We start from the raw sequence: 17,103 nt of genomic DNA on the forward strand, positions 1-17,103 counted from the left end.
AAAGATTCCCAAAGATGTTTATGCAAAAAAAATAAAATAAAATAAAATAAAATAAAGAAGAAGACCTTTCACTATTGCTGCTACAAATTCTACTGCTGAGACAGCCAGGAAAGAAGTTCTGGTTATTGGTACACTGTGAACTACAGATGCTTCATAGGTATTGTAATTAAAGAAAAAAAAAGTAAAAAGACAGATTTCACATTTAATAAGTAAGGCCAGTGGACGGAAGATCTGTCTAGAAAGGGGTCCTTGCAGCTGGCTAACACCTAAGTACTTTTTTTTTTCAAAATAACACCCTACTTCACATTCATGCAATTACACACATTCACACCAAGGAGCTGCTCAGTGCTGCACAATCTTATACTGTCAATCACTTCACAGCTCCACTGGAGCAATTAGGGGTTAAGTGCACCTTGGCAGTAATAGTTGTGCAAGGAGAGAGCCTTACTCAGTAACTTTCTCTGGCAAGATTTTCCCTGCCGAGTGCTATCGGGGCACAGCAATTATGACTGAAGATCCCGCAGTGTGGAGGAGGAACTGCTCACAAAGACCCACTAATCCATTTTACATATTGGACAATAACAAATAACAGGTGTGTTAATGTCTGTACAAGAGTGAGTAATGTTAAAACAGCAGGAGGGAGAGATCCCAAACTTTAAGTTTGTCTAAACATGAATTCTGTAAAATGGGAAATGTCAGCGGGGACGGCACACAGACATGCACACGCATCGAAGGGTCAGTAAGTGGCGAGAAGCTATAGGGAGTCTTTTTTTTTTAACAAGATGAAATGGCATTTAGGTGTTTTTGTGACCACGTTCTTCCAAAGTGCGTTTACATTGCATTGAGTTTGCATTCAAATAGCTAAGAGTTTTGCAGACTATTCTAAAAGTAGGTCAAATGAGTCAACTTTCATGGCTTTAATACTGTACCATCTGCTAATAAATACTGACCTAGAAGAGTGTGTTATATTTACTTGCATTGATTTTTAACTAGAGTGAAAACTGGGGTTTCTTTTGGTTGAATGCTCTGTAAATATACTTCATTCAGGTCATCTATGTTAAACATAAATACACTGTTGCAAGAATAAGATATCGACAATGCACATTATTTACATGAGCACTTAAATCCATCATAGGAATTTAAGAAATTTAGCCATACATGCAAATTTTAATCTGTAGTCCCGCCAGGTTTATGATAAATATTTTTAAAAAGTAAAGTTTGGATTAGTCTGAATCTAATATTAGCTAAATTCGGCTGCTTCCTTAACATACGGGGTCACCGCAGAGGTTACTTTAGGTCTGCTTCGAATGACCTTCTGGTGCAACCTGTCATCTTTCAGGACCGAACTTGGATCTTCTCTTGTTCGGCGAAGGTGTAAACCACTGCATAGTAAAGCCACAAGTCTGCATCAAACATGATTCCTGGGTATTTGAATCTTACTGGCTGAAAAGAGAAAAATAGTTCATAACTTATGCTGCTGTTGGATCTCAGTGTGATTAATAGGTCCTAAGTTCAGTGTTCTTAATTAAAATAGAAGTTCGAGGGTTCCACATTGTGGCCCATTAAGACTGATGAAGTTGATCAAATTCCTCCCCGTAGGCAAATCTAAGATCCCACGGTGAGACCACGCAGCGCCGATGTACTGCATTTCATTGAGTAACCACCAGAGCACACTACTTCCCCACTGCCAGCAGTCAACACAACACTGATTCCATGCGTGTAGGAATATTTAAAGTGGCTAAATGATAGTGAACACAAACATTTTGAAAAAGATGCGTCCAGCCATTCGTTTGCTTATCTAATTCAGGGTCACAAGGGGAGAGGTGTGGGACTGTAGCCAGTACCCCACTTAGAAGCGGGGAACCGCTGGACAGGTTGCCAGTCTGTCTCAGGGTTAACACAGGAAGACAAACAACCATTCACACTCAGGTTCACACCTACTGCCAATTTATAATTAACCTAACATGCATGGCTGTCGATTGTGGGAGGAAGCCGCCGTACCTGGAGAGAACCCACACAGGCACAGGAAGAACATGCAAATTCGACAGAAAAAGGTCCCAGACGGCCGGTGGATTTGAACCCGGGACCGTCTTCCTGTGAGCAAACAGTGCTCACCACATTTTGAATTCCAGCCTTTTGTCACAGGAAGAAATTCACCTGCACCATTACACAATTCAATGGAGCCAAGTTGCAAATCAGGAAAGAGAAGGATGGAAGAATGATGCACATATTTTAGTCTACTGAGAGCTCTTTATTTCTTTTTCTTTTTTTTACTACATTTTAATTTGGGGCATTCCTGCTCCCACCTGTTGCTTTCTTATTAAAGACTGCAATTTTGTTTTGGTATGAGTCATAGTCTACATTGCAGAGAGAATAAAGAGAGGGGGCAGAAAGCAAGAGAGAAATATGTCATACATCCGCCCCAAAGGTAGACAATTCAGCTTGCTAAAATGTGTAAATGGGTCTTCAGTTATATCAGGGAAGCCACAAAATGACCATTTAAAGATCTGCTCCTCTTCTTCTTCTCATTTCTCTGTTGGAGTGACCCTTTTTTGTTTCTGCAGCCTGTGACTCAGTCTGCTAGCCTTTCTAGCACTTCTAAGCAGAGCTAATAGGAGCAGCTCAACCAGTGTGCCCTCTCCACTTGTCAAATTCACAGTCATTCAAAAGGTCACCAAAGTAACCCAAGACAATGATGCAGTAAGAAAAAGCCTAAGCAAACACCAGCCACTATTATAGCTTAGGGACCTCAGGCTACATCATAGATCGAATGACTTGTTTTGCAAAGGTTATGAACATGAATGGAACCTGCTACAAGTTAGTGCAGTTCTTACATTCAGAGTTCACTGGATTAGCATATCTGCCTCTCTCTTTTTATGCCTCTTTACACTGACATATTCAGGACGAAATCCTAATAAGACAGCAAAAACTGCATGTGGCATTATGCACTCTGTTGCACTGTGTACCAACAGGGCTTTCCATAATTGCACGCAACGTGGAGGGAGGAGCGTTCACATCCTTCAAAAAGTGAAGAAAACTATAAGATTCAAAACATCAAAACTGTTTATACTCCGTTTATTCCTGTGGGGATTCGAGAGCATCTCATTGCACAGCTCAGAGCTGCTTAGGTCTGCTCTTCTGTTCCTTCCTCATCAGTACTCTTCGGATTCAAGAACTGTATTGTAATGCTTCAGGGCACGACAGAAGGAAACTACACATTACAGTGTCTTTGTCAAAGCTCATATCTTGTGCCTTTTTCGAGCTGTGCATGAATGTGAATGAATGTACCCACAATTCCAGGTTGGGATCACTTTTCATTTTTTTTAATGACACAGAGCTGAAGAAGCCCAGAGCTTATCAAACATCTAATGACATTAATTCTTAATCATGAACTCGTCTGTCTGTGACTGTCTGGGCTCTTATTAACAGCCTCTACAGAGCAAAGGAGTTTATCTAGATGAAACACCTTTCTATAGTACCTTTGTCCTCTCCAATGAACTACATAATGAACTGATTAGTATTCTAGCAGGCTTTGACCACTGAAGGCAAGAGAGAATGAGGAAGGGAGGAAATACAAAGGCACATATACCGAAGCGGGAGAGACAGTGGAGTGAGAGGAGAGGAAGGCGATCAATAAGTTTGCCAGACTGTTCAGACATACTTTACTTTTTAATGAAAAGAGAGGCCACGAAAAAAAGGAAATCTTTTTGCCTCTCATCTGCTAAAATAACAGAAATTTGGCCTAGGAGAAGGAAATGGTGAGTGCATCTTAGCAACTTTTAGTTGTGCTTTCTCAGTTGCTGGAGAAAGAACCATTTTCTATCTGCACAAAGTAAGCTGCGGACTTTATATCTGCAGCCGGTCACTTTCTATCTCTTTCTAGGTGGATGGTTGTCATTGTGCAGCGCAGGTCTTGTGGGAGTGCAGGGCTCTTTCCCTCTCTGTGTGTCGTCTTCCCTGCGGGGCTCAGGCACAAACGAGTTGACTTTTCTCTCACACGCCCACAGACATGATATGATCAGGGAGAGTGAGCGGGCTGAAAATGAGAAAGGGAGATTGATTTTTGCTTTTTTCTGCTAACTGACTGAACATTGTAGGTCCAGAGCTTTTCTGGTCATACAAACTCAGAAGAAGAGCTTCAGTTCTCTATGCCCAATAAGCAAAAGGTGTATTTTTTGATTATTGGGTAGTAGCTCTGTGATATTAGTCAGTTTATTTGCCCAACTACTGTGGCAACTACTTTCCTCTTGCACAGCCATTAAGAAAAAAAAAGATGGATTGATGCCCCCAGGGGTCTTTTGCAATCCTATTACAACTCTGAAGTCTATAATAAAGCTAAACTGTCAGTAGAATGTAAAGACAGAAAGCATTAATCTAAGTTGGCCTGTCATCGGGAATTTAGACCAATATTTTGAAATTTTACATCATTAAACTACTATTTGCACTTCTTTATTTCTGAAAGTTGCAGTTGCTGTTATAAAATTATGCCATGGGAACCTTACCACAGGTCTAATTATGTAGCACACGCTTCAGGTAGCCAGATACATGTAGCAACTTGCCATTCTTAGCTGAGCTTTATTGCTGTAGTGCCCTCAAACATCCGTCTCAATTCAAGCAGTGGTCTGAACAAAACCGGACGGCTACACACTGCGAGCTTTGATGCTTTATGATGACACTTCAGACGGCGTCTCTTCATGACATGCCTGACACCGTGGAACAAACTCAATGTGACACAGCAGTCAGATCAATCCAGCACTGCCATACTGCTCCAGACAGGATAGGGCAGATGTGTGACTAAGTGCGTGTCATAGCATGTAAACTGATCAGACAGAGGAGGAGCCTATTCTTCAAGAACCTGAAAAGCAAAGGAATGTTTTTAAACCCAGAGAACTCTGGAAGACAGCGCTATGCTTAAGTGAGGCTAGAATCATCAATCGGATTCTGTCATGGACGGCCACACTTCACGGCAAAGACCAACCCCGCAGTAATTACCCTACAAGTCTTGACCTGTTAGTTTGACATTTTTCCCTCCATCAGACTCAAGTTTCCAGCCTTGTGAAGGAACAGCAATCACACTGTTGACATTCTCTGCTGTGTCATTTTTCTCAGTTTGATATTGACACTGGCTACAGGACTAAACAAATAAACAGCATTTGAATAAAGCCTGACAATGAGAAAAGGAGTGCCTTTGCAGGAGCGTGTTTTCTGCTGTCAAGCAGGTGGTCAAATGCTAGATAATGAACTATGAAAGATAACTAATTAAGTTATGTCTAACAGCAAAGAGTCTTTTCAACTCGTCAACATTCGTTTCACTTGAAGGACTCCCACAGATGCTGCTTTCCTATGGAAACAATCACGAAATGAGTGCAAGCGGTGCTTTGATCTCTTCGTGGATCCAGTTTCCATAATGCATGTAAACACTGAGTCAGCATTGTTTACAATTTGATTGCTTTGTTTTTTTAAAAATCATTTTCTTTTAAGTGATGATTAAACATTTGTTCTATACTTCACAGCAGGTTATAAAGTAAATGTCGAATTTCTAATAACTGTGCAAAAGACACACAGTACTGTGCAAAAGCGTTGAGCCATTGATCATTCCTTTATATTTTATTTCTAAAGGAGCTAGATATTCTGCTGTTTTTTAAAGTGGTCTTGAGCAGCATTTCTCCAGGCTGTCAGTATTTCAAACATTTCTCTTTGGATATTTCCTGCTTTAGCACTCATTTTTTTTTGACCTATGAATGTTTGAAGCATAAACAGGCACCTAAATCAAGGGATGAACCACTTTTTTGTCCACACGTAAAACACATCTTGGAAAAGAGCCAATTTTAGGTTGTATCTTTAGGCGTTTTGTAACTGGCAGCCTGTCACAGAACATGTAATCTGTTCTGATTTCTTGAGATGAATCTGCAAAAAGATGCCAAAGATAACACATTTTGACAGGCATAAAAAAAATAATCTTTTTGCATCAAGGTGATTCCTAGAGAGCTATTAGCTTAAAGATTGGCATATACCAGCATGGTGCACAGTGTTACCTTAAGAAAATTGAGGAAACCGTAGAAGTGGAGTGCAAAAGTAGTGGCAGAGTTAATAAAAATATTAATAGCAGATGAACTGTGTCTGAAAATAATGTCTTTAAGAAATTTGGAAAAAATAAATAAATCACGATTTGATACAAGATAAAAGAGATGAGAAATGAGTGTTATGGAGTGATAAATCTAAAGCTGAAGTTGTTGATTTAAACATATGCACAGGACGTCAGGAGAGAGATACAACAGTGAGTTTCTACCCAGATTTTAGATTTTGATCCAACATGCAATCCCAACTAAAAAGCATCTCTTTGCCAGCAACGTCATTTTTCAGCATTACCACACACACTGCCAATGATTTAAAAGCATACCTGAATAGAAAGCCAAACAATGGACCACTATCAGTAACTAATTATCAGTACTAGATAGGACTATCAGTACTAACACTATCAGAACACATGTACTGGCCTCCCAGGAGCCTGGACCTCACCATTATCGAAGCAGCGTGGGAACTAAAGGTAGCTAACATCCAAAGCAGAGCTTTGAGAAGCCTGGTGAACTCTTCCTGAAGATTACTTAAACTACAAGAAAGCTTGGCTAAGACAGTTCAGGCTGTGATACGCTGTAGTATTATTAGGATAATCATTTTATTAAGCAACTAGAACACAGAAAAAATTGGATAAATAGTATACTTAGATAACATCCGGCTATGACTTTTTTTTTTTTTTTAAACCATCAACATTTGATGTATAACATCCTCAGATTTCTGTCATCGTATCTAGCCCATTTTTGATAATTGAGTCATCTATTTTGTGTCACATTTGCAGGCTGTGCTTTTACTCACCCCATTAAAACGTTGATCAAAGCTTTGCGCTGTAACATACTGGCTGAGTAAAGTGCACACACCTCGGTACATGAATTAGTGTAGTTATTTCCTCACGCATGTTCTTGTCAAAGTGCTTGTCATACATGTCTCAATGTAATAAAGATTGTTAAGGGTGCACAGTTCATAATCAAACCTCCACTATTTGCCTTCCCACTCAGGACAACTCCTCATCACCACCACATCCTAGCTGTTTTGAGTCTTATAAGTCACCCAAATTCATGGAAATCCTGCTGAAACTAAGCACAGCAGTCCATCTGACTTGAGAAACTCAAGATTTGGTTTGTTATTTCTGAATTTTGTTCTTGTCATTTCTGTTCTTGGGTGCTTTGCATGCTTAAATGTTGCCCTTTCATTGTAATAATTGCAAATGTTTGAAGACATGCAAAAACTCTCAAAACAGGCTCACCTGTATCTCTTTTTCTCCATACTTGGAGGGGTTCTTGCTGCCCTGGCTCTTTCTGCGCAGCTTCTTTAGTTCAGCTTGGCACTTCTCCAGACTCTCCCCTTTGCTCTTGTGTTCCATCTGGTATTTCTTCAGGGCAGCCTACGTGGGGCAGCAAGTGGTGCACAACACAAAATTAGACTTCCTAAAACAGGGCCGCAAATTAAATAGTCTGAGTGAGAAAAAAACAAAAAGGCAGAGAAATAAATGAGGCAAGTAACAGGAATGAAAACCATTTCCCAAAGGTTTTCAGGCAAGTTTGAAGCTCAGAAGAAAACTAAAAAACAAAACTCTGGATTCCACCCATAGCACAAAAGCACAGAAATAATTTGCTAGAGTTCTGAAACATGCTACAGTTTTATGATACACCAGAAAATTAGTTTTTGTATGGCACTGATGCTGCAAGATAGGATAATTTAAAAATGTCCCAAAGCAGTCTTTTTTAATGAATGCAATTTACATAATCTTTTATAAGCTCTGGGACTGCTTCTTTTTGACTGATTTAACATCTGCACTGCTTGCGATTGTGTCTCCTAAAGCATTTGCTGTCACTAAGTACTTTCTCAACCTGGTTAAAATTGATTTTCATGATGTAAAATGGGCAACAATCAGTGAGATCCAACAATGTTTAAAAAAAAAACAAAAAAAAACAAAACCAATGCATGATTGCTTGTAAAAATGATAAAAGCTATTCATTAGTGTTTTTTTTTAAACCAGAAATGTACTTTGATTAATATAATTTGCTTATTTATTCATTTATAAGCAAAACAACTTTGTTTCCAGGCTTTACCAGCTCTGTTGCTATAGAAACAGTGCCTAGTGTGACAAAGCTCATGTGGTTTCAGTACACGGCAAAATTGGAGAGCTCATGCATGAGGGTTCAACACCCACATTTGCATACTGTAAGTCACTGAAGATGCAGGTAGCATATTCTAGGTATTCTGAAAAGGCACAGAAAAGAAGCCGCTGTTGTCACCAGGAATCTAGCAGTATGACACATGCGGTTTTTCAATTTCATAGCTGAGAAAAGGGTGGCTTACTTCTATAGGATTGAGCTTGACTGAAATCCTGTAAACAGCACAGACCTCCCCAACACCACACTTAAAAAAAATGGCTGGGATTTTTTTGGCCACTACTAAATAGTTTAACATAAGAAGTCCCTCTGTTTAATATGTTTTCACAAAAGAAAAATTACCAAAATACGTCTGTGCACCGGTTATCCAGTTTGTAACACAATAACAACGAATATGAATAACCCATCCTTTCATTACCTCAGTCCTTCCAGAAAAGCAGTGCACACAGCATTTGCTGTTCTGCTATTTACATTTAATTTAAGTCCTGGGAGCTGTGGATCTATTGTGAACACACTTTAGCACATAAATCATAGCAGTGAGTAGAAACAGAACAATTGACTATTGAGTAAGCTTGCCCTGCAGGGTATATAAAGTAATATCCCAAGCATCCTCTTTGTTGAGCTGAAATTCACCCCCTAATTAAAGCTAAAGCCAGTACACTTTCATGCGTTTACTACACAACTCTCCATCATTGGGTATTATTCCAGACAGATAACTGGTTTGTGTGCTTAAAGCAGATTAGAAACAGAGGGGTCAGATGGTGAACTTTGGTATGCGTTGAGAATTTGACCCTTGTTTTGAAGGCTGATTTGACTGAGATGCTTCTCTTTGCTTCTATTTGCTTTTTGGAATTCAGTGTTATTCAGTCCAAACTCTGATGTGGATTTCATGGAGCACAAGCAAAATAGAAGAAAAGAGAGAAAAATCCCCCAGAGGAAACACGCCAGTCTTTCTGAACTCAGTCAAAGTTTCAGATGATTATTTCAAAAAGTCTGAGGTAAAGTGATCACTATTGTCACTGCAGCAGATCAGAAAGGCATCCATATTAAATGATGGGTGTTAAAGGCTCGGGGAAATTCCCAGAAATAAATGTCTGAAACTGCAGAAGAATGAGAAATTTATATTAGATGTATAAGAGAGTCAGCAATTCAAGATGGTTTCTAACACATCTCACGGCTTTAATATTAACTTAATATAACACCATCTGAGTTTACTGATAGGTCTCCCTGTTAAATGACATCCACCCTCCCAATTAAAAAGCAATGTTATATAAAGAGTGTGTGTGAGTGAGTAGCTGGGTGCTGAAGCAGCTCATAACGTGGTCCTTCCAACAAAACCGTACAATAATGGTAGCGTCCCATCCCCCAAAACAAGGCACAGCAGTACTGCTCTACACTCAGGCTGCAACCCACTCATTCTAAAGATATCACATGTAGACCAGCTTCACAGCGCTTACACACAACACACTCCAGGAGGGGTTTATTATAATCAGTCTACCCTTGACGGGGTGAGTAGACTTGAATGTTATTATGTTATTTCAAAACATCTCCTTTCCCAGACAGACCCTTTAATTGTCTCAGACTTTGAAATAGTTGAGAACACACATGCACACACATGTGTACACACACACACACACACACACACACACACACACACACACACACACACACACACACACACCTTTACCTCCATCTCTGTAATCATTTAAGGTCAAATCAAGCCGTAACTAATTCGATGCCACATTACATGAACTGTTAAAATAAGCTCACATATGGAGTGCACTTATGAAGTGGCGCTCTCCTCTGGATTTGGAAGCACAACGTACAAATACTCACAGTCAAATAACGAGCATCCAGGTCCACCTTCTTCTCGAGCTCGGACAGGAGCTCATTGTGGAAGGATTTCAGCTGGAGAAAAAACGCAAAAGATTTAAGTTAACATGTCAGTTCTTGTGTGGTAAGTGAGATAACATACAGAAACAATATTGTCCTGTGATGTCAATTTAACTTAATGTTCAAAAAATGGGGATTTAGGTAAAGCTCTGCTAATATCCCATATATGTATTTGTCTAAACCACAACAATGTTTCCAAAAAATTTGGAATGCTATATGAAATATTCATAAACCAAAAGGCAATGGCTATCAAATCATTTAAACCTTTAAAAATTCATGTAGCACTCAAAACAAAAGAAAAAGGACAGAAGCAGCAAAAGACTGAAAATGTTATATAATGAATGGAAAGGGAAAAAAAGAATCTAATCTTAGACAGGAAAAATGTTTGGCTATAACAAGAGCCTCTGGGAGAATGCTTGAAAAGTGAAGATGTGGAGGGATTTACTACTTTGAATGAGAATGTGGGCAAAGAGTTTAACAAGTCTTAAGTCTAAAACTGCAACAAATTTTGGATTTTATCATGCATAATGCCGTGTATTAGTGGTAGACTAAACCCAGGTGCTCCTCTCTTAAATCAAATTCAAGATGGTACCCCACAGATAGTCGCACATATACACTATAATGCCAAAAGTATTTGCTCGTCTGTCTTCACACACGTATGAACTTGAGAGACCTTCTTAATCCATAAGGTTTAATATGACGTTGGTCAACCTTTTGCAGCTCTAGCACCTTTAACTCTTCTGGGAAGGCTTTCCACAAGGTTTAGAAATGTGTTGATGGGAATTTATGACCATTCTTTCAGAAGCAAAGTCAGATACCGATGTTAGACAAGAAGGCCTGGGTCGCAATCTCAACTCTGATCGTGTTGAGGTCAGGGCTCACACCAAACTAGCTCATCCATGTCTTTATAGACTTTGCTTAGTACAATGGTGCACATTCATGTTGGAACATGAAGGGACTGTCCCCAAACTGTTCCCAACAAGTTGGAAACGTATAATTGTCTAAAATTTCTTGGTATGTTGAAGCATTAAGCGTTTCCTCCACTGATACTAAGGGGCTGTGCCCAACTCCGAAAAACAGCAACCCCCCACTCCATAATCCCACCTCATTGCATTTGGTGATGTAAGGCTTGGATGCAGCTGCTCGGCCATGGAAAATTCACCCTCGGTCTACGACTTTGTGGCTGAGTTGCTGTTGTTTTCAATCGCTTCTCCTTTGTTATAAAACTACTAACACTTGATTGTGGAATATTTATTGGAAGGAAATTACTCAACTGGACTCGTTGTCCTATCACGATACCATGCTGGAATTTACTGAGCTCCTGAGAGTGACCCATGTCTGTATGCCTTAATTTTACACCACCGTGGCCATGAAAGTGATTGGAACACCTGAATTTATTTAAATGCGTGAGTGAAAACTTTTGGCGATATAGCATACATCCAAAATAAATGACTAAAGGGCAGCAATGAGGGCAATGACATTTTTCTATTATTTTTCTGTATTAGATGCACAGCAGTAACTTCTGGATAATGCAGCAAAGAAGAAAATTGCCCAGAGCGCCATACTGCGCAATTAACTCACTCGACTTTCCCAACCACCTCCTGTGTTAGCAATGTGGATGATATAGCCTCAGCAGGCCTATTCATTCAATACCAGTTTATGTTCATTTAACATCACTTATCCCATACTGTCAATAGCTCCGGGCAAAATTTGTGTCATTACTGGGCAAATTGTTTTGGGAGCAGAGCCACACCACCAAACTAATACTGATCTACCGTTAAAAGATTTAAATTGTATCCATGTAGTGTTGAGCTGCACAGTTAGAAACCTTTTGAGCTCAGAATACAAACCATCTCCTCTAGCTGCACTTGGATCTGTCTGTGGACCTCTGCCATCTGGAACAGCACATCCCCTACACAGAGAGAAACAGGGAGACAGAGAAGAAACACATGAACAGTGCTCCACAACATGAGCAGAAAACAGAGAGAACGGGGAACCACAAGAAAAACAAAACAAAAAAAAACTTTGAAACAAGAAAGAGATTAAACGAGGAATGCAACAGAGAAGAAACAGAGAGACCCCGTCTTGCAACGCCCATGCAGTAGCAATACAAGACGCACAAACATACAGGACAAGTGACTTGCAACTGGGACGATGAAGAATGTTATGAAAGTTTGTTTTTTGGCCCAAGATAGCAGAAAACCGAGGCAGGGAAGCAACATCAAGTGATGGGGAAAAATGAAAAGAGAATGAAGTGAAAAACAAAATCTGGGGGAAGCAAAAGGCTCAAATTAAATCTAGTTGTTCAAGGGTAAAAATACTGATGTCTTGTGGAGATCAAACATAGTGCCTTTCTTTCTTTGATTACTAGGCAGTGTAATTTATAGTGCAACAACAACAAAAAAAGAAACACCTAAAAGAAAGGTTAAACTCTCCACAGAATAAACAAGTTAAACAGCCAAAACGTAGAGATAAGGTAGGGTCATGCAGCTACTGAGGTTTTAATGTTTATATACCTACAGACTGCCTCTTCTGACTGTGCAGTGCATTGTCAAGAAAAGGAATACAAAGAGCAACATTGAGCAAAGGACACACATACAAACATACAGAGACAGGCCTGGTGTAAAGACAGTGTGAGATATACATGTACAGAAATATGAGACACATATTTTCCAAAGCCCCTTTAGATCTATCAGACATGCTACATGCTCTATATTTAATGACAAGAGATTGAGAACTTCAGTAAGTGGCTACAGCACTGAGATATGAGTTTAGTTTTGGTTTCATCTATAAAATAAACAAAAGTTTTGTCATAGCATTACGTATTGAAACCTTCAATTAAAGGTTCCAAGAAATTAAAAGCATGACTGGAAAAAAGTTAAAGATGAAAGTCTGGGTAAAAAAACAATTCTCTATTACTCTGTCTCCGCAGACATTAATGTTGCGACCATTTTATAAAAGCATCAAATAAGGACAAAGCACTTTATTTCCTCTCCTGTTGCAGCCTCTTTTTGAAAACTGACCTAGGAGAGCACATCTCAACCCACCTCAAAATGCTCCATAAGTAAAACTCGCTACTCGAGCTGAAGTGGTTTCAGAACAAACTTTTATTCTGCACCAAAGGGCTTTGGAGTGGTCTCCTTCGCAACAAACAGCAAGCGCGGTGCAAACCGGTGACACTGAAGTGACCACGACAGAGCTGACTTTGACAGTTCAAAGAAAAACACAAATCCAAAGTTTATACAGAGCTGTGAAACTTGAGCTTGGTGTTTACACCGTGGGGGGAAGGAAACTGCAATATGCACTCAGCATTCTGCAAGAAAATTGTTAACAGTAGCATAACGTGCAGTGAATGAAACGCTTTTCTAGCACAGCTACTTTTAACCCCATCCAGCATCTAGAGGCAGCATATAGATGCATATTAAATTGCACAAAACACTGCATACTGTAGTTTATTAGGATATTTATTACTGCATTTGCCAGCAATTCTGACTTATAGTACAGTAAAGTGACAGAATTAAAATTCCACTTTTACAATTTTGCTGACCTGCTTATCACCAGAAAACCTGTGTGCGCAGCAAAAAAACTGACATCTTATCAAGATTTTTTTTCCTCCTTCATCACTTGCTAAATTTACTGCAATCAATGACACTACAACGCCTGACGAGCTCATCACCGAATGCCCTAGACAGCAACGCCTTTTGCTCATGTTGCAACCTGCCTGCTGATCTTGCGCCTCACAGGGGTTGAGAAGGAGGCCAAAGCATCCTGTCAGTTCCCAGCAGGCCTGCTAAGCAGCTTACAGATACTCATCCCTGATCACAGCCCTTCAGGCTTAGAAACTGTCATTCTGTTGGTGGCTTCAACTAGCTAGATCAATTAACTAATGAGTATCCATCACCCTGCTGCTGACAAAAGTACACTCGCACATCATGTACAGTGGCAGTAAACAGGCAAAACAGGGTATTTGGAAGATGCCAGAAAAGGCACAAAAACACATTTTCAAAAAGATATCATCCTGTCATCTGTAGTTTCATTACTGCAGTACGTACAACGTCAAAGCATATTTTACAAGCGAGAGAGAGAAAGAAAACACACACTTTGGGGATACAAATTGCTACCATGGCAACTTCAACATCACATAAAAACAGCAACAGCAACGTGGGCATCTTTCAATAGCAGTTAACATCAGAGCATTACATCTAAAATTAATAAAGAAGCAAAAATGAGAAAAATCGGAATGTGTTTTGCAACGCTATTGGTTTCTACGGAAAGCATGTGTCATGCACGACAGCTAGTGACACTTGGTGTTTAGAGCAACCAGCCTGATAAGGATATCCGCATACTATCAAGGACTGACATGACAGGTTGCTCACCATAAACTCAGATACAGATACACACCTACGTATGGGATATGCAGAAAAACACCGGTAAATAAACTTTCATGGACTTGTCATTCTAGTATCAATATTTCCCAGCGCACTTGAACCTCGCCTGTGTCCCTGGCTGACAAAAACAATAGTTTCTTTGTTGTGAGGTGATCTGGTTTATCTGCACCTGCAGCTCTGCAACAAGCAGCCACACGCCTGCTAGCTTAAACCACTGAGTCAGAGAAGGAAGCATGCCTGCAAGACTCCAGTGCATGCATATGAACAGACTGTCCCCTGAAGTATGACATCAGCTTGTGTAGATGTATTGACTGCTTGTGTAACAGCAGCCATGATACACCCACACAGGTGGAGATAGAGAAAAAAAAAAGTGAATAACAGAATGTGGGCTATGGTGAAGAAAATATATATATATAAAAACTGGAAGTTTGCAACACGAGAGACAGAGATGGAGAGAATGGAGGTGGATGGAGAGACACTGAATCACTGGTGAAGGTCAAACCAGATTCACTAAGGGTTGTCATGGAAGCAGGATAATGCGAGGGTCGTTGCCATGGAAGAAGCTACAAGATGAGGAGCAATGCTGGCAAAATGTTGTGTTACAAAACACAGCTGAAAGATCTCCATCCTTACAATCAACCATCATTGCATCCGCATATAAAATCTCCCGGGGAGGAGAGTGGTGTGCGGCTTGCCTGGGGAGTCTGAGTAAAGTACAATGTGTGTGTGTGTGTGTGTGCACACAGTTTCTGTGACTAAGCAGGGATGTAAACGCTAGCCTACCTGGCAAGCCAAGCCACAAGGGAAACAACTACACTGTAAGTAGGCAAGTATAATGGGACAGCAGTATAATGTGTGAGACACAGATAATAGCTGAGACTCTGGATGGCCCAGGGTGTATGCTGCACATGTGTAGTACACTGTGGAAGCACAGCTTCTGAGGCCAGCTTGTATTTAAAGTTCATCCATCTCCTTCTCTCGTAAAGACGCAGACACACACCCGTGTACACGTAGGTTCGGTAAACTCAATGATAAACTCTGTTTGAACTCGTTTCCCCACTTTGCTCATTCATGTAGCCTCTCACAGGAGGAGAAAAAAATACTGATGCATGTTTGACATCTGGCTTAAATTAGAAGCTTAGCAGTCACAGCTGTTCAACCTACTAGCCTGATATAAGTTTGCCCAGCAATGGTGTCATGCATGTAGGCCATAATAAAGGCTTAACAGGGAAATATGTAATGGCTGAAGGGAAGTGAGGCAAAGTTTAAAAATGTATATCATAATCTTGACTTTAATTCTGAGGTAGAGGTAGACAGCACATTCAAATGATCAGGCATCATTAAACCAAAACCTTTATTTTTTTTGACTGCTGACCTAATAATTTAAAACCAAAAATATGCATATTTTCAGTTTCACAATGGCCTTTTTTGAATATTTAATGCTACCGCAGGGGCAGTAGAGACTGAAAATTTTGCATCTTTTGAATAATAATGATTTTTCTTTTAAGAAAAACAACTAACACTAAAATTATTTTAAGTAGTGGACTATGATCTCACTAAGTCATGTATGTAAAGCTAGGGGTTTACATGCATGACTCAATACATTTATGACAACGTAAACTTGTGTGGGGTGCCGATATAGTTCACTGGGTTGAAAAGTCACCCATATGCTAAAGGATCACTGCAGGAGACCATTTCCTGTCTGTCATTCTCCCCATACATCTAAACTGTTATATGTGTTTTGCGGGGTCTCCTCTGGGAGTATAAGAGCTGCATGTACTTTAGTAAACTAGTGGAAACCTGCATAAAGCTGAACAAAGTCTGGCACCATGACTGATACTTTGATTGCTGCTGCACAACCCCCCTTGTGCAATAGCAACATCGAATACTGTTTATCTGCCGTAGATATCTTTTTAGACCTCACACTTCTTTTGTCCTCCACTTGTCCAGTTGGAGCTTTTTAAGCTTGAATGACTTATAGGTCAAAGTTAAGTGGCTTAACAAATGAAACCTTCCTCCAAAAATGATCAGAGGATTGGACTGAAAGTGAGTTAAAAAAGCAGCTAAAATCCACAGAAAAACTTTGAGACTTTCAGAAAGCATGGAGAACTACAGTATTGCTTAAGAACACTCCAAAAGTTACAAGAAAGTCTGACTCATTGAAACCAAAATATAAAGAAATACACAGTACTGTGTTTGTGATGTGGAATTCTTTTGTCTCACTCTCCTGACACAAAGACGTCTAAGAATCAAAAGTATCAACTTCAGAGTGAAAAAAAAAAAAGTTCAACACAATCTAGGGTAAGTTAGGCAAAGAGACACCAGGAGGTAGGACAGGGAAAAGTGAAGAGACCTGGAAAATCCCTGAAGAACACAGCTGTCATGTCACACAACAATGTAACAAAACAAAAAGAGCATTCAAAATAAAAGAGCAATAGCCTTTATCTCACATTACATTTGAATCCCTAATACAGCATAGTTTTATCAAATGCTATAAGGCTATAAGAAAAACAAAACAAAAAAAAGAGCACAGTCATGTTGAAATAAGAAAAAGAAAAAAAAGAGTGGTTGCTTTGAAAATCTAACTAAGCTCTTTAACCATGAGTGTGTGT

The 17,103-nt window shown here is 39.7% G+C and overlaps 1 protein-coding gene across 5 annotated transcripts in view; it reads right to left on the reverse strand.

The window, feature by feature from the left end:
- Window positions 1-17,103, reverse strand: part of LOC146671751 (BAR/IMD domain-containing adapter protein 2-like) — a 57,766-nt gene that overhangs the window by 10,278 nt on the left and 30,385 nt on the right. For all 5 annotated transcript variants that reach the window (XM_085404095.1, XM_085404097.1, XM_085404098.1 and 2 more), the window contains 3 exons: window positions 11,954-12,015; window positions 10,047-10,118; window positions 7,322-7,459 (listed from right to left, as the gene is read on the reverse strand). In XM_085404095.1, the coding sequence (XP_085260221.1) occupies window positions 7,322-7,459; window positions 10,047-10,118; window positions 11,954-12,015 (272 nt within the window). The remainder of the gene's footprint in view (window positions 1-7,321; window positions 7,460-10,046; window positions 10,119-11,953; window positions 12,016-17,103) is intronic.

The sequence above is a fragment of the Rhamphochromis longiceps genome, linkage group LG4 (assembly GCF_057381845.1).
Source record: "Rhamphochromis longiceps isolate RC_006_pf linkage group LG4, R_longiceps_female_GT1.1, whole genome shotgun sequence".
Lineage (NCBI taxonomy): Eukaryota > Metazoa > Chordata > Actinopteri > Cichliformes > Cichlidae > Rhamphochromis > Rhamphochromis longiceps.